This window comes from Rhinoderma darwinii, chromosome 1 (assembly GCF_050947455.1).
Source record: "Rhinoderma darwinii isolate aRhiDar2 chromosome 1, aRhiDar2.hap1, whole genome shotgun sequence".
Taxonomy (NCBI): domain Eukaryota; kingdom Metazoa; phylum Chordata; class Amphibia; order Anura; family Rhinodermatidae; genus Rhinoderma; species Rhinoderma darwinii.
In genome coordinates this window covers 311,883,737-311,906,375 of record NC_134687.1, presented here as the reverse complement: position 1 = coordinate 311,906,375, position 22,639 = coordinate 311,883,737, and the positions used below count along the sequence as shown (strand labels likewise).

The 22,639-nt window shown below is 42.2% G+C and overlaps 1 protein-coding gene across 1 annotated transcript in view; it reads right to left on the bottom strand.

Moving 5' to 3' along the window:
- Positions 1-21,612, bottom strand: part of LOC142741974 (coiled-coil domain-containing protein 17-like) — a 51,816-nt gene extending 30,204 nt beyond the window's left edge. Inside the window, exons 1-4 of the mRNA XM_075851309.1 lie at positions 21,478-21,612; positions 6,773-6,892; positions 5,723-5,855; positions 3,025-3,178 (exon numbers count right to left, since the gene is read on the bottom strand). Coding sequence (XP_075707424.1) covers positions 3,025-3,178; positions 5,723-5,855; positions 6,773-6,892; positions 21,478-21,612 — 542 coding nt within the window. The remainder of the gene's footprint in view (positions 1-3,024; positions 3,179-5,722; positions 5,856-6,772; positions 6,893-21,477) is intronic.
- Between the last annotated feature and the right edge of the window lie 1,027 nt (positions 21,613-22,639).

The window sequence follows — 22,639 nt, the reverse complement described above, 5'->3', positions numbered from 1 at the left end:
GTAGTTTTAGCTTAGATTTTTTTCATTTTAACAAGTGCTAAAGGAGAAAAATCACCCAAATATTTGTAAAGCAATTTCTCCTGAGCACGGCAATACCCCATATGTGGACATAAATTGCTGTTCGTACCCCCGACAGGGCTTAGAAGTGAAGGAGCATTATTTGGCTTTTGGAGCTCAAATTTTTCTGTCACATTTGCAAAGCCCCTTTGGGACCAAATCAGTAAAAACCCCCCAAAAGTGACCCTATTTTGGAAAATACACCCCTGAAGAAATTTTCTTCAGAGGTATAGTGAGCATTTTGAGGTTATTCTGCAGAATTTTGTGTAATTATGCTGTGAAATTGAAAATTAAATTTTTTATGATAAAACTTGGAAATGTTCAATTTTTACCAGGAATAAAGTAGAAAATGCTCACCAACATTTGAAAAGCAATTTCTCCCGATTATGGCAATACCCCATATGTGGTCATAAACTGCTGTTTGGAAACACGGCAGGGAGAAGGAGGGAAGGAGCGCCATTTGGCTTTTGTAGCTCAAGTTTTGCTGGAATAGTTTTTGGGTGTCATGTCGCATTTGCAAAGCCCCTGAGGGACCAAAACAGTGGAAACCCCCCAAAAGTGACCCCATTTTGGAAACAACAGCCCATAAAGAATTTATCGAGGGGTATAGTGAGCATTTAGACCCCACAGGTTTTTTGCTGAATTTTGTAAAATTAGTCAGTGAAAATTAATATCAACATTTTTACACTAAAATGTTGAATTGTTTCATTTTCATGAGAGATAAAGGAGAAAAAGCACCCCAGCATTTATAAAGCAATTTCTCCCGAGTACGGAAATACCCCACATGTGGTCATAAACTGCTGTTTGGACAAGCGGCAAGGCTCAGAAAGGCAGGAGCGCTATTTGGCATGCAGATTTTGTTGCGCCATGTTGCATTTGCAAAATCCTGAGGAACCAGAGTACAGTGGAAGCCCCCAAGAAGTGACCCCATTTTAGAAACTACACCCCTTAAGGCATTTTTCATTTGCCTGGACATATGACAGGGCTCAGAAGTGAAGAAGAGCACCATGCACATTTGCAGCCTATTTTGTTATTTTCACTGCATTGGCCCACAATTGCAGGGCTCTCAGGCCAAATAGTAAAACAAACTCCAAAGTAGTGCCCCCTATCTTGGAAACTACACCCCATAGGGCATATTAGGGGGTGTAGTGAGCATTTTGACCCCACGTGCAAAATACAAATTGCAATTTATCAGCGGACATGCCAATTTAGTGCACATTATGGTGTGCCCAGTTTGTGCCACTGAAGACAAATACCTCATAAAATTTTAGGCTGGTTCTACCAGGTATGGCGATGTCATATATGTGGACGTAAACTGCTGTTTGGGCACACTGTAGGGCTCAGAAGGAAGGGAGCGCCATTTGGCTTTTGGAGCACAGATTTTGCTTGGTAGTTGTTCTGTTTGGGATTTTACTGGTATTTTAGTTTATAATGTGGGGGCGTATGTAAGCTGGGCAGAGTACATCAGTGCATAATAATAGGGTATAATAATGCGGTAAATAAATAATAATTCACAGATGTGTGGCCAATGTCGCACTGATAAATGGTGCCCAATCTTATCCGCTTTTGGAACGCTGCACATTTTGCATCGTCATATTCAGGGAGCCAGACCTTTTTTTTTTTTTTTTCACCGGAGCTGTGTGAGGGCTGTGTGAAGGCTTATTTGTTGCGGGACAATCTGTAGTTTTCATTGGTACCATTTTGGGGTACATGAGACTTTTTTTATCAGTATTTATTCTATGTTTTGTGAGGGGTGGTGACCAAAATATAGCGATTCTGGCATCGTTTTTTATTTTTTGCAGTGTTCACCGTGCGGGAAAAATAACATTATAGTTTTACAGTTTGGGTCGTTACGGACGTGGTGATTCCAAATGTGTGCTTTTTTTAACGTTTGCATGCTTTTCCTATAATAAAGGACTTATAGCAAAAAAGGCAGTGTTTGTTTTTTTTAACTTGAAACTTTTCTTTTTACACTTTTATTCAACATTTTTATAAACTTTTTGTTTTGTCCCACTAGGGGACATGAAGGCCTGCACTTCTGATCTTAACTCTAATACATTGCACTACCCCGCCTAATAACATTCATTCGTCAAACAAACTGGAAGGAGGGTGATAACAGCAAGAGGAGTCAAGTAATAGTCCAGGTTTGGTACAAAGATAAGCAGCAACAGTTTGTAGCATTAGGCAAAGACGTCAGAAAACAATCTAAGTTTGGTACACAGATAAGCGGTCTCAGTTTGTAGAGTGAGGCAGAGACGTGGTCAAGAAACAATCCAAGTTCAGTACACAAATAAGCAGCAAAAGTATCTAGACCAGAGGTAAGAAGTTTAAAGGGGTTTTCCAGCCCCGAAAAATGGATGGCCTATCCTCAGGATAGGCCATCAATTTTTAGGGTCTGGAAAACTCCTTTAATAGTCTGGCAAGGAGGAAGTGAAAGAAAGCCAAAAGGGTGAAACTAATTAAGTATTCAAGGCACGGTATCTGAAAGGGGTTGTTCCAGAATCGACAAATTTCACCTATCTACATTTCCATAATTACAATCTTTGGGGTGACGTTTTCCCTTCTAGGAGGGCAGCGTCATTGTTGCCTAGTGACAGCTCTCACGAATCATTGTACAAGCAGCACTTACATTTACCAATACTACTGCCAAGCACAACTTTTTTAATGCATGTACAATCGATTTATTAGTGATAGACAATAGTTCTATCTTTAATAGTTGATCTTTTTGTGCATTACCACTCGCCAATTATTGTTACAGTAGTTCCGAAACCAACAAATCTTAATAATAATTTCAGTGTAAACAGGACTTTCATCTGGATCCCATGAGTATCTGACTCAAATGGCTACACATGTAAATCAATAGTGAACTAAAAAAGTAGAAGTGTAGTTATGTACTTTGGGCTGAGTTACCTTTGTAAAATACAATGAATATGAATTAAGCAATACTAAAGAACATATTAGTCTTACATTGCTTCAGCCTGAAGCAGGTCTATTTGTTGCTTCATAGTAGTTAAAAGTTGTTCATTCTTTTGCTCTTGAGTATTTAAATGCCTCATCATTTTTTCTAGGTAGTCTGTATTCCTGCTCCGAGATGTTATTTCATTCAGCCTTTGCACAATATCTGTTAGATAAAGTTATAGTCATACTTCAGCATCACACGATCTATGCTATGGAATGCTAATGTTTGCAAATCAAAAAAAGAGAACACACAAAAATGGATTTCTTATTACAGTAAAACAAAAGAAAAATAATATTTGAAAACACATGTTGACATTTTGAAGGGAAACTGTTACTAGAAGGAGCCATTGGGATAGCTGTAAGATTATCTAACTGGTAGATGTAATTGCACCTACTACAAGTTCCCTTAAAGTCCCTTCCAGCACATATTGTATGGGAATCCCCTTAATAAGTAATATTTGCCATTTTGCAGCACCAATGATTCATCTGTTGGCAGTTATCCACCCCTTACTCTATTTAAATGGCTGTCTGATGATAAGATGATCATAGGGTGATGTCATCTGTGGGGGAAATTCACAGAAGCACATATTTTTCCTGTAGCACCACCACAAGAGAAATTAAGCATTACACAATTCCCACTGTAATCAATGGATTGTCCATGTAATGCTTGTTCAGGCCAGGTCCTCCAGAGTCAGCAATGTTTTTTGTAGTTGATACTGAGTTAACAATCACGCATACAAAATTAGTTGAATCACTAAGAGTAATTATAAAGTCTATTTTCTAACAAATAAGGAATACAGCTTTCTAATATATGAAATTTGTTTTCTATATTTAGGAATTGTAGATATAATGAATTTTGTAGGAAACTGAGATCAATTTAAACAAACAAAGGGGTACATTTAAAAAAAATAAAAATATAAGAAGCTATATAAATATTGAGCACGTTTTCTACTCTAAATTATACATTTATAAATGTGTCCCAAAATACATAGATTAAAAAAAGAAATGTAATAACCATCTTAAACTAAATTTACAGTTAAAGAGTAACTATGATGGGGAGGGCAAACTATTTTTTATTTAAAAAATCATTAGATTAATAAAAACTTAATATAACTAATTTAAATAAAATGCTTTTTAAGGTGCGCGCACTTTTTGTAAATGACCTGACTCGCCTCAGAATTCGTGTGCGTACTTACTTTTCAGCAGCTCCCATAATGGTAGGCCAAGCTCCTGTCATACCAAGTGGTGTTCCCATAATCTCCCGGCGGCATACAGTGTAAAGCTGCGAGATCTCGCTGGTTATTGTGAGACCTCACGGCTCTGACTTAAAGGGACTACTGTGAGATTTTTGTAAATAAGCGTTTATTAGACAAGTGGGAGGTAACAGCGGCAATTCTCCTGAGGTGGAGCCTCCTCACAATCTCTGACGCTGTCCTATCAGCATGAAGCTGCTTCACACAGTATGAGACACATTCTAAAGGGAAGGGGGATCACTTCAAACATATGAAAGAGGAGATTCTAATCTTTCATATGACACCAGGATCGCAGTTCTAGCTGTGACACAACCGCAGATATCGCCAGTTGAAAACACATTCGGGAATGGAAGCTGTATACTATATGATCACGCTGTGTTGCTGGGCAGGGAAAGGGGAGAAGCTGTATGCTGATTGGACAGCATCATACAGAAAACATGACACCGCCCAGAGTGAATAGAAGGAGTCACCTCCTATTTGGCTATTAGAGCCACATTAGCATATTTTGAAAAATGCTCATAACTTTACAAATAATAAACGTTTTTTTAAAACAAATCACACTGTAGTTATCAGCAGCAAAGCACCTATTCGATTAGTGGGGAGATAGGGAATTGATAAACTGGTGACAGAGTCCCTTTAAACAGCTCTGTAACTGCTATATACAGTACTGTTCTAGTCAGAGTCTAAAGATCTCGCATTAACTAACGAGATCTTGCTGCTTTACTGTAACGTCTATGGCTGAAGGCCATCGTTCATACTTACCCTCTGACGGCCTCGGCCATGGACATCTGTCTTCTCAGCGACATCTCCCTCCAAGGAGACGCCGGCACTCACTTCTGGGTCCTGGGCTTATTTCCCACAGGGCGCGCGCAAATTGTCTCCCAGTGTTTTCCAGTTCCCACTGTTACCCGTTCCTGCTGCCTGTACCCTGTATACCGTGCTATCGTATCTACAGAGAGAGTCAAGTTGTGTCTTCTGCTGCATCTACTGTGCCAGCTACAGTGAGAGTCAAGTCGTGTCTTCCGCTGCATCTACTATCCTTCTACAGTGAAAGTCAAGTTGTGTCTCCGATACTGTCTACATTGCCTCAGGTACCCGTTCTGGACTATAGACATTGTTTTGTAGCTAGTTGGCCAGCTGCTACCCCGCTACGCGGTACGGCACAGTGTGTCCACTCCCCGTGCTGTGACATTTACACTTTATGCCGCCGAGGGGTTATGGGAGCACCGCCAAACATGATGGGAGCTGCTGGAAAAGAAGTTTAGTCATGACTCCTGTGGTGAGTCAGGTCATTTACAAAAAGTGCGCGCACCTTAAACATTTTTAAATTAGTTATATTTGTTTATATTTTACTTTTGTGACGGCTAATGATTTTTTTTAAATAAAAATTATTTTGACCTCCCCATGATTGGTCCTCTTTAACAGTGACTTTAACAGTAGGTTGTGTGACATACCATCTCTCTGTTTTTCCAAAAGCCTGTTCTGAGACATAATTTCACTGATTTGCTTGCTGTGAGCCTCAGCGAGATAGCGCAGTTGTGTGTCATTTTCTGTTGCCCTGGGTTCTGGTCTACCAAATCCATTTATCTAAAAAGAGGAATTTGTCTTCTTACATTATTATTAAGGTTTTGGTAACTCAACCAAGATACATTGCTCCAAAAAAGATATTTATTTTCCAACCACTTCCTATATTAGTTTTAGGCGAGCCTTGAAAACTAATTTTTCAAGGAGGCCTATAGACCATGGCCCATACATAACCTGACTTGGTTGTAGAAATCTCCACTCCACTCTGTCCTCAACTAGATACCCTTGTCGCATCACTCTACACTTTATATTGATGTTGGCTCTGATACTGGCTGGGTGACATGTAACTATATTTACTGTATATATGCCTGGACAATATTATCACCATGTACCTATTGTATCACTCTTCCTATTGCATTTAGATTGTAAGTTGTTAGGAGCATGGAGCTCTCTCCCTTTGTCTCATTGTTTGTTCAATTGTTTTGATCACTTATAATTTTATAAGTGTTACATTTTACATTTTTGCGTGTTACATCACCAATTGTAAAGTGCTGCGGAATATGTTAGAGCTGTAGAAATAAAGATGGTTATTATTGTATGACCTCCATTTTCTCTTTGTATATTTCTCCTGTGCCTACCATGCTTGTGTAAACCCTCTGGGCATCACATAATTACTCTTTTTATTGCTCTCAGTTTATCCTGATTACATACTAAATTATAGCATTACTTTTTAAAGTAATTTGTGGCCTTGACCAATACATTCTGCAATGACTGAGGTCAAGGCTACATAACAATATACTACATCTGATTCTGCAAACTGTATGTAGTAAAACTGATATTGCGGATAATATGATTTTTAAAAGTCCAACAAAGCTAATTTATTTTGATACATTTTACAAGAAAGTGGAAATTAGTTTAAAAAGATTGTAATTGGATTATTTTCAGATTTCAGATTTAGAATTTATCTAATCTGTACTTACCTTTTCTAAATCAGTCTTCTCGCTAGAGTCCAACATGTGATTATGATCATTTATCTTCGTGGCATGATGATGCTGCAATTGGTCATCTTTATTTCGCCTGGAGTTTTTAAGCCGGTTAACCTAATTTACAGATACATAAATATGTGGAAAATCTTAACAATATTAATCAGTCATGTCCTAGAAATGTGATCAGTGGTGGACCCCCACAGACAGGGTCAAAGTGGCCCACGAGAGCACCAGGGGATCCTCCGGTAGGCCCAAACTCTGACCCAATAATGGGCCCCAAAAGGTCTAGCAGAAGACAACCTCAATTGAAGCTGACCAGGGAGCCAAGCACTTGCCACTAAGATCTATTTCATATGGGTGATTCACAAATAACCTATTAGACCTAATTGACAAGATCCTGGGTGGGCCCTCAGATTTATTCCCTCCAGTCCGACGCTGCCCACAGATTTAAAGGTACAGGTAAATCCTATTTGCAGTTATCACTAAGGGGTTTCAATGATCAATTATAGTGCATGGCTACTTCTACACCAAGAATGAAGACCAGCTCCCTCAGATTAATATATCACAAGGAGGGTATTCTGATAAACCTTACAGTAAATTCTTCATGCTTTAGTTAGAAATGGCCTCAGAATCTCAGATGTGAAAAAGGAGTTAATTCCAACCTCAAGAAATAACAGTGCCAAGCAGTAAATCCAAACAGATATTTACTTTATAGATAAGTTAAAGTAGTGGTTAACTATAAAAAAAAATTAATGTGAGAGGGAATATTCTTATATACACATACAAAAATGATGCTGTTTAGATTATCCTAGGAGAGTAATCTCTATTCTCCAGTTCCTCAGTTAAGCTTTTTAAAGATAATTCCAATCGGTCATTCAAAGTGAAACTGCAATAAAGGGAGAAGCTGTATCCTTACTATTAGATGATATTTTGGACAAAGTGAGAGTGTATTTTCAAAGTTACTTCTTTACAAGAAGGAATGTCAGGGTCCCCCCAAGCTATGAGCTTGGGGGACACATGGTAGTAACGAACCCAAAAAATATGTGTTAATGACAGTTATTTTATATGGTGTTGTGTTGTGTATTTCTCTTCCCCTTTCCCTTCTTTTTTCCATATGTATTAGAATGGTACTTACCTTATCGGCGTCCCCTATGTAAGCTGTACAGGTGGTACGAGCAGGTTCCAGAGGTTTCTATCTTCAGGCAGAAATTTCCTGGAGATCAGCTGATTGGACAAAGGTCAGCTGTGCCTTTGGCATGAGCAAGTTCCAGAGATTTCTATCTCTAGGCAGATTTTTCCTAAGTACAGCTGATTGGCCATTGGAATTCCTAAATGGCGGGAATCCAAACTATAAATTACCGTGTTTCTAGGTGGTCAAGCAGTCGTCTGGAAGCACGGACCGTCGCCCATCCACCCTCCCTATTATGTGTATTTCCTTCCTGTCGCGATGTTTATTAGAGGGGTTTTTTCACCCAGCTAATGCTGGGCGGACTTGGTCTTTTATTAATTAAAAGCTGGAATTTTAATTTATGGTTATTTATATATATTAATTATTCTTTATTTTATTACCCTTAATAAACATCGTGGCCATTATTATCCAAAAATTCAGTGTTGTGTGTTTATTTTGGTTTATTATTTTGTGGGTTGTGTGCTACCATGTGTCTTTTTACAGTGAACTCTATGTTTGCATTGTACTCTATAGTGTCATAAATACGCTTCTCAGTCTAAGGTCTCATTCACTCTTTTCTAACAGAGGGTTAAATACTGACACAAAATACAGATCGTATACAGATGGTATATGAAATAGCATGCTGCATGTGGAAAAGTGAAAAATGTATCTGAAATTTCCTGGAGTCCGTAGGCAGCACACTTAAGGGTTAAGATACTTCATCTGACCGGATAGAAGAGACATATTACTCAGCAGTAATCAATTAAACAATTAGGAGGTCCCAGGTAACCTTAAATAGAGCCCAAATCCCCTCAGAAAGCGTGACGTATGCAGCAGTATATATATAGGGTGGGAAACTTGTGCTGCCTACGGACTCCAGGAAATGAAAATTTAAGGTAAATTTTCCACTTCCTGATCGTCCTAAGGCAGCACACTTAAGGGAATTAACAAGCAATGAGAATATGGGGGGGGGGTTAGGCTTTGGATGCTCCCACTAGTATTTTCCTGAACCTTCAGAAGAAAACAAGTCGAGCCTATAGTGTTTAATGAAGGTCGAGAAAGAAGACCAAGTGGCTGCTTTGCGGACCTCGTCTAAGGAGACATGGCATCTTTCTGCCCACGATGTGGATGTGGACCTGGTTGAGTGGGCCCGAATATCTAAAAGGGGATGCTAGGCCTTCCAGGGAGTAGCAGTCCCTGATGATTTCTTTGAGCCATCTAGCTAGTGAGGCTTTGCTGTTTTTTTTCCCCTTATTTGGCCCCTGAAATTGGAGAAACAGCCCTTCGGATTGTCTAAAGGAGGCCGTTATTTCTAGATAATTAGGGACCTCCTTACTTCTAAGCATTGAGAATCATTAGGGGTATCAGAGGCGGTCTACTGATAGGACTGGCAAAACTATCTCTTGATTTAAGTTGGAGCTAGACTGTACTTTTTGTAAGAACCCTGGCATTGTTCTAAGGATTACGCACTCGGGCAAAATCCAAAGATAAGGATCTTTACAGGACAGAGCTTGCAACTCGCCAACCCGCCTTGAGAAGGTAATAGCTATCAAGAATAAGGTTTTATATGAGAGAAGCTTAAGGTTTATACTATGAAGCGGCTCAAATGGGGCACGGCTGACGTGCTTCATAACAATGGGCAACTCCCTATAGGGCACAGGATTATGATAGTATGGCCTTAATTTTTGAACTGCTTTCAGGAATCTGGTTATCAGTGGCTGGTTGGAGAACCTTCCCTCTGAATTAGCATTAATGGCTGTTAAATGCACTTTTAATGTATGGGGCTTGAGGCCTTTCTGGGATCCCTCTTGCAGAAACTGCAATACTGTGGACACTGTGTATGATGACCTGTCATTATCCTGACACCATTTTGAAAATATAAGCCATATTCGAGAATATATTTTTGTTGTACTGGGTTTCCTGGAGGCTAATAGGGTATTAACTACTTCATCAGAGAAGCCCTTATTTTTTAGAGACTGTCGTTCAGTTTCCATGCCGTCCTCCTGTAGCAGGAGATCTGGACGTAATGGGAGTCTCCAGAAGTTGCCGTTCTAAAGTTTTAACACGAGCAGAAACCATGCCCTTTTGGGCCAATGAGGAATGTTCGCTATGGCCTTCACTTTCTCGTCCCTTATTTTCCTTAACACCCGAGGAATTAGAGGGATGGGGGAAAGACATATATGAAGGTCTTCCCCCAACTCAATGATAGACTGTCTATGGCATATGGGTGGTTCGACCTGTTGAGGGAGCAAAACTTCCTCAATTTGGCATTCTTTGCGGTCGCCATGACGTCTAAAGATGGTTTGCCCATCTTCCTGGTGATTTGGAGGAAAACTTCCGGATTCAAGCTCCACTCTCCTGGGTGAATCTGTTTCCTGCTCAGCCAATCCGCTTTCAGATTCAATACTCCTCGAATGTGGACTGCGGAGACTGATCTCAGATTGCGTTCTGCCCACCGCATAATCTGACTGCATTCCCTTCTGAGGGAATTGCTTCTGGTGCCCCCCTGCTTGTTTACATAAAACAATGCGGGGAGGTTGTCTGACTGAATTTGTACATCGTGATGATGGAGTACAGCCTGAAAGTGTAATTGGGCCAGTTTGATCGCCCTGAGCTCCTTCATGTTGGATGAAAGGCAGCTGTCGTGTTTGGACCATTTCTTTTGCACCCATGATGTTCCCACATGTGCACCCCAGCCTGAGCCTGAGGCATCCGTAGTGGGGAGTATCCGATGAACTGGTTTCAGAGATCTGCCTCGATCAAGATGGTAGGGTACCAGCCACCACTGGAGGTCCCGTTTAACATTCGGAGGTACTGATATTAAGGTGTCGAGTGACACTAATCTCTTGTCCCAGCTTTTTAGTATGTTGGATTGCAACATTCGGATGTGTACCCTTGCCCAGGGTACCGCCTCGATAGCCGATGTTAGAAGGCCTAACACTCTCATGGCCTGACAGATGGAGCAGTGACTCAATGAAGTTAGTCGCTGAACACCCTGATGGATAAAACATATCCGATCGCTGGACAAAGTCAGTGACATTTTCTGTGTGTCTATCATGAAGCCTAAGTACTTTAACTTGGTGCATGGTGTTAGATGAGACTTCTGGAGGTTTATGATGAAACCGTGCGATCTTAGCATGTCTAGAGTGACCCTCAGGTGTTTTATGAGCATGTTTTCTGACGGAGCTCTCATACGACATACGAAGATCCCTTTCATGCGTAGTACTGCAGACAGTACCACCGCTACCTTCGTAAACACTCTGGGTGCTGATGTTATCCCAAAGGATAGGCAGGTGAACTGAAGATGTAGGACTTGATGATGAACAAGAACTGCTACCCAAAGAAACTTCCTGTGTTTCCTCAGGACCGGGATATGAAGGTATGCATCTTGCAGATCGATAGTGGCTTGACAATCTCCTTCCTGGATAATATTTGTGACTGATTGTATAGATTCTATTTTGAACTTTTTCTTTACAAAGAACTGATTCAGATATGTTAAATCTATCACTAACCGCCACTTGTCTTCTTTTTTTTGGAACGGCAAAGATAGGGGAGTACACTCCACGACCCCGCTGATGATACGGGACTTCCTCCAATGCTCCCTTCCTTATGAAGTCTTGAATAAGCATGAGAACAATAGGATTTCTTCCCCTGTTTACACAGAATCTGTTCCTTAGAACGGTGTTTAGTTCCAGTGAGTAGCCATTCTGGATGGTGGATCTGACCAAGGCGTCTGTGGAAGTTTTTAGCCATAGGTGAACAAACTTTCCCAGTCTTCCAGCTACTGGACACTCCTCTCTCTTGGCGTCATAAGTTAGGATTTTTTTGAAAGGGTGATTTCTTCCTAACGGATAGGTTACCCTCTTGCTTGCGTTTGAATCTACGCTGCCTATCACCACCCCCCCCCCCCGAAAATATTTCTGACCTTTAGGCGACCTTTTGGAACGGTTCTGAAAGGTTCTAAATGGTGGCCTCATTGGAGGACCTGGGAAGGAAACCCCTCTTTCATCATTAATTAATTTAAGGATGTCTTCCAGCTGAGGGCCGAAGAGAGAGGAGGGATGGAATGGTAGGGAACAGAAATGATTTTTAGATGGCATGTCCCCTGTCCATTGCTTGATCCAGAGGTTTTACGTGCCATATTAGAGAGAGCCAGGGATCCGGAAGAAAACTTCAAGACATCCAGCGGCTCGTCACACAAAAACTCTGCAGCTGCGTTCATGAGAGGGATATTTTGCAAGATCTTCTCTCTCAGTACGCCTTCCTCCAGATCTTGAGAGAGCTGACTAAGCCATGTACGAAGGGCTCTGGCAACCGGGATAGAAGCTGATGCCACTTTACACGCCGCAGCCGACGATGAGTAGGCTTTTTTTAATATGGAATCAGCTCTGTGATCCATTGGATCCTTTAAGAGCGAGGACTCCTCTGAAGGAAACACAGATTTCTGTGACAATCTGGCACCAGCAAGATCAACTTTGGGCGGAACATCCCAGTTAGAACTGAACTTGGGATCTGTTTTGTAGGTGTGTTTAAACCTCGCCCCTTGATCGATGCGTCTCTCCGGCTTATCCCAATCTTTCTGGACCCAGTCTGTAATAACAGGATGGGAGGGGAGGTGTAATGACGGGGTAGGGAGACAGACAGGTGAGCCCTAATCTACCCGCCACTCAGTCCCTGCCTACTTGCAACGGCCCGTCCTAGGCGACGGCGTACAACTGGGCGACGGTCCCTACGCTCAATAAGTGCATGACAGACAAACAGACAAGGGTACACAGAAGCTAAGGGAAATGGGGCAGTTGCCCATGGCAACACAGTGAGCAACAAGAGTAGTGAACGAGCCGAGTCAAACCAGGAGTGTACGAGGTACAAATCGCAGAGCAGGAGCGTAGTCAGTAAAGCCAGGGTCAAAAATGAAGCAAGGTCATTGATCATAGCAGGAGCAGAGCCAGGAAACAGGAAAGAATCACAGGCACTGGAGGAGCAGGAAATGCAGGTATAAATAGACAGAGGGCGGGAGCTAGCTCCGTCTGGCCAGGCTGTGATAGGCTCTCCCACTCCTCAGCCTGACTGGTAGAAGATCGTGTCACACTCTCAGACTTAGGAGCAGGTGCAGACTGATTACCCACGGGCGTCGACACAGAAGCTGTGTCTGGCAGATCCTTTACAGGAGGAATCTTTATTGACCGGAAAATAATAAAGTTGTTCCTTTTTAGGTTTATGAGACACATCTTTATCAGTCTCCACGGTCAGTTTGACTGCTTTCAGCAAGTGCGGGACCTTGTTTTTGTCTGACAGATAAATATTCTCTAAGGGTTCCCCATCAGAGTCCTCTGAATCCAGATCCTCCTCCGATAGATCATATTCGGAAGGGGATTGCGGAGAGGGCGACAGTTTCTACCTCTAGATTTTTTCGGCATAGCAGCCGACTTAATCTCATGAAAAGGTATCTGTAAGCTGATCTTTAAACCAGGACAGAAACCCCATGGCTTCAGTATGGAAGGATTGTTCAGGAGGTCTGCAAGATCAGCAGAAACTCTGGTCCGAATCCCCTGGCAACGGTTGCTGACAACCTTTACATATATTGTGCTTGGATTTCCTTTTACGTTTCCCTTGAGATGCAGGACTCGCCATCTGGGAAGAAAGGAATGCAATTTCAATCTTATCTGTAAGAGGCCTTAAGGAAGCAAAAAACCCTTCTCACATTACACAATGAAAGTTTGGGGTACCTTAATCTCCAGGGTCGAGCAGCTGCACCAGCGCCGTAGCCCCGGATTCGCGGTCCTTTATTGAACCGCCGGGATCTCGCGAGACTTCCGTTCTCGTGAATGTGCAGTCTGCACCGAAGTCCGGGAGAGTGCACAGCGCATGCTCTGGAATCCAGCGTACACCTTACCTCGGCGGAGGACATCTTGGGACACCCTTCCGGAGGTGTATGGGATCCACGTCTAGGAGCCGAGGGACAGGTAAGACCTGTATGCCGCTCCAGACTGGAAGCGTGGCTTCTCATTACCTCCAGGTAAGATTTTTAGAAGCCAGGCCGAGGGACCGAGGAAACTCCCAGTATACAGCCCCCCATGTCCTCATGGGTCGCAGCTTAGGGACAGAGGAACCCCCTCTATATAAAGCATTTTGGTATAGGTGTCTTCTGTCTTCAACTATCCATGTTCATAGAAGAGAAAAAATACGCTTTCTGAAGGGATTTGGGATCTATTTAAGGTTACCTGGGACCTCCTAATTGTTTAATTGATTACTGCTGAGTAATATGTCTCTTCTATCCGTTCAGATGAAGTATCTTAACCCTTAAGTGTGCTGCCTTAGGACGATCAGGAAATGTGAAATTTGTGTAGCAATACCACCATTTAGAGATATAGATGTGTGACTAACTACATAGAATTAAATTGGATACGTATTTCGGACCGACTCCATATGGATAGAATATGGTGACAAAATGGACATCTAATACATGTGTTTCCTAGTTATAGATGCATTTATGCTTTGTCAAGGATGTTATTTATAACCTCATTTGCACCTAGCAATTAATAAAATCTTTAATTGCAGTATTGAGTTCTATTAAATTATTATCATACTAATATACAGTTAGATCCAGAATTATTTGGACAGTGACACAAGTTTTGGCATTTTAGCTGTTTAAGCACATATTGAGTATATAACTGTATATTCAATATGTTTTGGTAACGTGCAGACTCCTAGCTTTAATTTGAGGGTATTCACATCCTAATTTGAGAAAGGGTTTAGCAATTACAGCTCTTTAATAAGGGACCAAAGGTAATTGGACAATTATCTCAAAAGCCATTTAATGGGCTGCATGGGCTATTCCCTCATTAATCCATCATCAATTAAGTAGGTAAAAGGTCTGGAGTTGATTCCAGGTGTGGCATTTGCATTTGGAAGCTGTTGCTGTGAACCCACATGAGGTCAAAGGTGTTCTCAATGCAAGTGAAACAGACCATCGATAGGCTGAAAAAAATGAAGAAATCCATCAGAGAGATAGCCCAAATGTTAGGAGTGTCCAAATCAACAGTTTGGTACATTCTTGAAAAAAAGAGCACACTGGTGATCTCGTGAACTCCAAAAGGCCTGGACGTCCACGGAAGACAACAGTGGTGGATGATCGCAGAATCCTTTCCATGGTGAAGAAAAACCCCTGTATAACATCTACCCAAGTGCAAAACACTCTCCTGGAAGTAGGTGTATCAGTATGTAAGTCTACCATAAAGAGAAGACTTCATGAAAGAAAATACAGAGGATTCACCACAAGGTGTAAACCATTAATCAGCCTCAAAAATAAAAAGGCCAGATTAGACTTTGCCAAACAACATGTAAAGAAGCCAGCCCAGTTCTGGAACAGCATGAAACTAAGATCAACCTGTACCAGAATGATGGGAGGAAGAAAGTATGGAGAAGGCTTGGATCGGTTCATGATCCAAAGCACACCAGATCTTCTGTAAAACATGGTGGGGGCAGTGTGATGGCATGGGCATGCATGGCTGCCAAAGGCACTGGGTCACTAGTGTTTATTGATGATGTGACTGAAGACAGAAGCAGCCAGATGAATTCTGAAGTGTTCATGGATATACTTTCTGCTCAGATTCAACCGAATGCAGCAAGGTTGATTGGACGTCGCTTCACAGTACAGATGGACAATGGGCCAAAACATACTGCGAAAGCAACCCAGGAGTTTTTTTTAAGGCAAAGAAGTGGAATATTCTGCAATGGCCAAGTCAATAACCAGATCTCAACCCAATTGAGCTGCATTTCACTTGCTTAAGACAAAACTTAAGGCAGAAAGACCCACAAACACGCAACAACTGAAGATAGCTGCAGTAAAGGCCTGGTAAAGCCTCACAAAGGAGGAAACCCAGTGTTTAGTAATGTCCATGGGTTCCAGACTTCAGTCAGTCATTGCCTGCAAAGGATTCTCTACAAAGTATTTAAAAAAAAAACATTTTATTTATGGTAATGTTAATTTGTCCAATAACTTTTGAGCCCCGGAAATGAGGAGGCTGTGTAGAAAAATGGTTGCAATTCCTAAACGTTTCCCATTATATTTTTGTTCAACCCCTTGAATTAAACCTGAAAGTCTACACTTCAATTGCATCTCAGTTGTTTCATTTCAAATCCAATGTGGTGGCGTGCAGAGCCCATATCATGAAGATTGTGTCACTGTCCAAATAATTCTGAACCTAACTGAATAAATGGCAAGCCGAATCGCCAACGACTCACTTCTTCTCTGACTGGCTGCAGCGGTCACATGGTGTAACCACTTCAGCCAATCAGTGTCAAGTTGAAGCAGACATACATAGTGCTAAGGGTATGTTCACACGACCACTTTTCAGGCGTAATGGAGGCGTTTTACGCCTCGAATTACGCCTGAACTGACGGCTCCAGTACGTCGGCAAACATCTGCCCATTGCTTGCAATGGGTCTTACGATGTTCTGTGCAGACGAGCTGTCATTTTACACGTCGCTGTCAAAATACGGCGCATAAAATGACGGCTCGTCAAAAGAAGTTCAGGACACTTCTTGGGACGTTTTTGGAGCCGTTTTCTCATAGACTCTATTGAAAACAGCTCCAAAAACATCCGTAAAGAACCTGTCAGCAGCATTTTCACCACCAAACCCACAGCACCCTCAGATGGGGTCAGTGTTCCCTATAAGGTGCGCAGCTGCGCGGCCGTGCACCTTCCACGGTCCGCCCGCTCACTAAATTTTAAAATCCGCGCACAGTCACGGGCGGATGCAATGGCGTTGCTAGCACCGGAGGGGGCTCCGGTGCTAGCGACAGCCACATTCCCTTGTATGTGCGTCCTCAGGACGCAGATACAAATGAATACTATAGGCTGCAGGCTATGTTAGGCCTGCAGCCTATAAGGCGTGGGAAGACTCCCTGCGCAGTTCGGCGTGATGACGTCACATCATCACGCTGGACTGCGCATGCGTCCCGCCCGAGAGGCAGTGTACCGCTTTGTCCGTCGCGGGAACGGGGCAAGGTAAGTACAATCTTTTTTTTTTGAGGGGGCTGTGTGGTAATATACAGGGGGGTGGAATTGCTGTGTAGCACTATATACAAGGGGAGGGGGGCTGTGTAGAACTATATAAAAGCGGAGAGGGGGCTGTGTAGCACTATATACAGGAGGGATTGCTGTGTAGCACTATATAAAAGGGGAGGGGGGATTGCTATGTGTCAGTATATAGAAGGGAAGAGGAGGATTGCTGTGTGGCAGTATAAACATGGGGAGGGGATTGCTGTGTGGCAGTATATACAAGGGGAGGGGGAGTGCTGTGTGGCAGTATATACAAGGGGAGAGGGTGGCTGTGTAGCACTATATACAGGGGGGATTGCTGTGTAGCAGTACATACAAGAGGAGGGGGGCTGTGTGGCACTATATACAAGGGGAGGGGGGCTTTGTGGCACTATATACAAGGGGAGGGGGATTGCTGTGTGGCACTATATACAAGGGGAGGGGGATTGCTGTGTGGCAGTATATACAAGGGGAGGGGGGATTGCTGTGTGGCGGTATATACAAGGGGTGGGGGATTGCTGTGTGGCAGTATATACAAGGGGGGCTGTGTGGCTCTATATACAAGGGGGTTGTTTGGCACTATATACAAGGGGGGCTGTGTGTGGCAGTATCTACAGGGGCTGTGTGGCAATATCTGCAGGGGGGCTGTGTGGCACTATCTACAGGGGACTACATGGTGCTATCTACAGGGGGGCTGTGTGGCACTATCTACAGGGGGGCTGTGTAGCAGTATCTACAGGGGATCTGTGTGTGACGCTATCTACAGGGGGTCTGTGTATGACGCTATCTACAGGGGGTCTGTGTATGACGCTATCTACGGAGGTTCTGTTAGGTGCTATCTACAGGGGGTCTGTGTGGCAATATCTACAGGTGGTCTGTGTGGTGCTATCTACAGGTGGTCTGTGTGGTGCTATCTACAGGGGGTCTGTGTGGCGCTATCTACAGGGGTGTGTGATGCTGTCTACAGGGGGTCTGTGTGGCGTTATCTATAGGGGTGTGTGATGCTATCTGCAGGGGGATGTGTGTGGCACTATCTACAGGGGCTGTGTGGCGCTCTCTACTGGGGGTCTGTGGCACTATCTACAGGGTGTGGGTGTGCGTCACTATCTACAGGCGGTCTGTGTGGCGCTATCTATAGGGACAGTGGTGTAATGAGGGATTCTTTCATTGATGCCTATAATTGATGTTTATAACGGTCTATTTTACTGGTGGAGAAAAACCCCTATACAACATCTACCCAAGTGCAAAACACTCTCCTGGAAGTAGGTGTATCAGTATGTAAGTCTACCATAAAGAGAAGACTTCATGAGAGCAAACACAGAGGATTCACCACAAGGAGCAAACCATTAATCAGCCTAAAAAATAAAAAGGCCAGATTAGACTTTGCCAAACAATATGTAAAGAAGCCAGCCCAGGTCTGGAACAGCATTCTTTGGACAGATGAAACTAAGATCAACCTGTACCAGAATGATGGGAGGAAGAAAGTATGGAGAAGGCTTGGATCGGCTCATGATCCAAAGCACACCACATCCTCTGTAAAACATGGTGGAGGCAGTGTGATGGCATGGGCATGCATGGCTGCCAAAGGCGCTGGGTCACTAGTGTTTATTGATGATGTGACTGAAGACAGAAGCAGCCGGATGACTTCTGAAGTGTTCATGGATATACTTTCTGCTCAGATTCAAACGAATGCAGCAAGGTTGATTGGAAGTCGGTTCACAGTACAGATGGAGAATGACCCAAAACATACTGCGAAAGAAACCCAGGAGTGATTCTTTCATTGATGCCTATAATTGATGTTTATAACTGTCTATTTTACTGGTGGACTTGTAATATTATAGTACTTAAAAAAAGTAATTAAAACTAATTTAAAATAAGTTTTCTTCTCTTATTTAGTATGCTATATTAGCGTTTACTGGGGGTATTGCTTTGGTCATCAGATCGCCCACTATTGATGGAGACTTGCCCTGCTGCCTAACTGCCCCGCTCAGGAGCTGCCAAGAATTAGATGGAACATTGGATGGGGTATGAAATATCTTTCTTAGCTTTCCCTCTTTTATGTTAAAAATCTCACTTTTACCTATAAAAAAAAAAAACGCCTGCAAAGTCATATGCAGATTAGCTGAGAAGAGTCACACGCTTCAGGTGCCCTATCTTTGGCTCTATGGAACCTAGAACAATGGTTCTGGTGCTGTTTAATAGATGAGAATCTCAAGCTATAAAACCACACCAGGTGCTATAGAACCAGAGATACGGGCAGCTAAAGACATAGATGGAAATGCGAGCTGCAGATAAAGATCCCATTCCCAACTATGTCTTTAACTGCCCATATCTTTGGTTCTATAGCACCTAGAACTGCAAACCTAGAAAAAGCTGAGATTCTCATCGTTAAAACGACACCAGAACAATGGTTCTAGTTGATATAGAGCCAAAGGTAGGGGCATCTGAGGTGACACCCCCCTCCTCCTCCTTAGATAACAGGCAGTTTGTGACTCTTCTCAGTTAATTTGCATAAGACTTTGAAGGCAATTTTTTTAATAGGTAAACGGGCGATTTTTAACGCAAAAAAAGAGAAAGCTAAGAAGGGTATTTCATACCTCATCTGAGGGTGCTGTGGGTTTAGTGGTGAAAACGCTGCTGACAGTTTGGCTGGGTTCACACACCCTATGTATGGACGGAATTCGGGCATTTTAGCCCCGAATTACGTCCAAAAATACGGCTCCAAAGCGTCATTTTTTTTACGCGACGCTGTCAAAAGACGGCACGTAAAAAAGACTCCCGCATCAAAGAAGTGCCTGTCACTGCTTCAGACGTAAATGGACTCCATGGAAAAACAGCTCCAATTACGTCTGTAATGGACGCAGCGAAAGACGCCTGCACATGCTATTACGGCTGAAATTACGGTGCTGTTTTCTCCTGAAAACAGCACCGTAATTTCAGCCGTAACGGACGCTGCCGTGTGAACATACCCTTTCCCTTAATAAATGTGTTGTTTTAGTGAGCAGATTTATCCAAAATGTCTAAAAGAAAAACTGTTTGTTGCCCATAACAACCAATCACAGCGCAGCTTTCATATTACCAGAGCAGTTTAATTAAAGGAAAGCGGGGCTTTGATTTGTTGCTATGGGCATGACAACATCCCCTAGAGACAGACAGCAATGTAATACATGTACATACACACAAAGTGAATGAGCTGTTCAATAATAACAATAATTCCACCATTTTTACTATTCAGTTAGCCCATGGATGTCATATAACCCGGTTAAGTGAATGCCAAAAGCCAATTATGACAGAACAAGGTGGCAACAACGAACTGCAGATGAAGGATATGCTGAGCTTTAGCGTTTGCATGATCATCATAATAAAATGACACCACAACAAATTGAAGCTGAATCTCAGCGCACGTATTTTTTGACTGCTGCAGAAGCAGAAAACATGACCCCTGAAAAAAGGGCATGCTCGGCCATCGAAAGGCACAGAAACAATTTAGAAACAGACAAGAACAGCCTGAAGAAACTATTTGAAGGCGTCAAAACCCAGCGTGAACGGGTTACGTTGCACCAGTAGAAGGGTATTTAGTAGGTGGTACTATCAATATTTGGAGGTCAGTGTGTTGATACGGTCAATATAATAGATATGGGGGGAGCAAAACAAATATAAACCATTAAAAAAAAAACTCTGAAGCAACACTTGGAAGGGCTCCATGTCTCCTGCCCTGGGAGAATTATCATCCTGCAAATGCTTCTGCATTTTGTATTTTAATGTTTCATGATAAATGAAAGAACTGACCAAGAGTTTTCTAGAGCCCATTGTATTTTTTGCACAATGGGCATATACAGGAGGTAGAGTGGTGACACACAGTGGACAGTGATGACATACAGGCAACAGAGTGGTGGCATATCCTGTGGACAATAATGGCATACAGGGGACAGTGATGGCATACATGAGACAGAGTGGTAGCATACAGGTGGCAAAGTGATGGCATATTAGGGGGCAGACTTTTATAGAGCCCGCTGTATTTTTTCACACAACGGAAGTAAAGAGTGCTGGTGTCTTGATTTCATCTGTGAATCTGCACTTCGAACATGACTAGTATAAAACTCACATTTTTAGATGGTTTAGGCCGGGTCCACACATGGTTGAATAATCAGCCGCAAAGCTGAAGCAAAATCCGCATGTGTAACATTGAACCTTTACATTATAGAGGGCGAAATTTGCGGCAAAAATCCACAACAGAAATTGCCATGTTGCAGGTCAATTTAGGCGCAGGAAAATTGTGCAGCATGTGGAAGAGACTTGTAAAAATCTCATTCACATTGCTGGTGCTGTAATCTGCTGTGAATTTTTGCAAATCCGCACAGAAAAGCCGCAGCATTTACGCGATGTGTGAACCTTCCCTTACCATAGTACATATTCTAAAGCTATTGTAAGACGCGATATCACTAATAGGAAAAAGCTAACAAAAGAAAATACCAGATGAAACTTACCATGTCCTGTGGTGTCTGTGTTTCTCTTACTCTGCCAATGTCTCCACCAATACAGAACTTTTCTCTGTGTTTTTGCAGTAATAATGAAGACTTGAAAGTCATATTGCAACTTGGGCAACGTAACATGTCCGTCATCTTGGCAATTCAGTGGAGTATTTTTGTTAAAGTTTCAAAAGTTAAATATTTCATTCATCAAAATTCTTAGATGTTGAAGTATTGGATGTTTCAGTTATAGAATAATAATAATAGTGATTCAAAATATTTTAAATATATCCCTATAGAAAAAATATTTTTAGTACTCAATTAGATCATATTCTTTGCTTGCTGCAGTTCCCCAGCTCTTGAGCTTAACTGACCCCTCCCCGCTGTTGTAACAATGAGGGCTGGATGGCAACCTGTGTTTGTGTATAACGTCCCACAACTTATCACTAAACTACAGCAACAGGTTTGGAAGGCTCCAGAGCAGCATCTACAGGCAAGACTGGAAATTACACAGTGTAATAGCTTGTCTGGATCAGAAATAGAAGAACAGGAGAAAAGACAGTCGCCCAATAAAGTATCAATATTGGCGTGTTCTGTGTCTTTTACAGCATTTTTGGGATTTTTTTCAGTTTATTTTTGCAACAAGTTAAAGGCTATAGATACTTTAAGACGTTTTTACTGCGTTGCGTGTACTTTTACAAATAAAACAGATTTGCAATTGTTTTTTATTTCAATTGTTCTCCCGTTTAGCTTTTGTAGCTTGAGTGTAACACATATATCACTGGAAAGCGTATCCACTAATAATATGACATAACTTTTATTTAGTAATAGAAAAAGTACCTGATTGGCCTTGGTCCTTATTTATTGTAATTGCAAATAATAGCTCAACTGGTAACTGTAATTGTATAAAAGATATTGTGTCATCTGAGTTAATCCGTGAAATTCGTGGAATAAAAGCTTCTGCTCCAGCAGCACATCCAGTGAGGATGGTGGCTTCAAGCACATGGGGATGGCATGGTTTAATGCACATCCGGGTTCAATTACACAGTCTTGGTGCATCCAGATTTCTCAAGAGAATAACTGGAGCACCAACCTTTAGATGAAAGTAATGAGGAGGCATTCCCTTTGGTTCTAAAGAGCTTAAAAACTCAACTGGGTACTACACCATCTGTTCTGGATC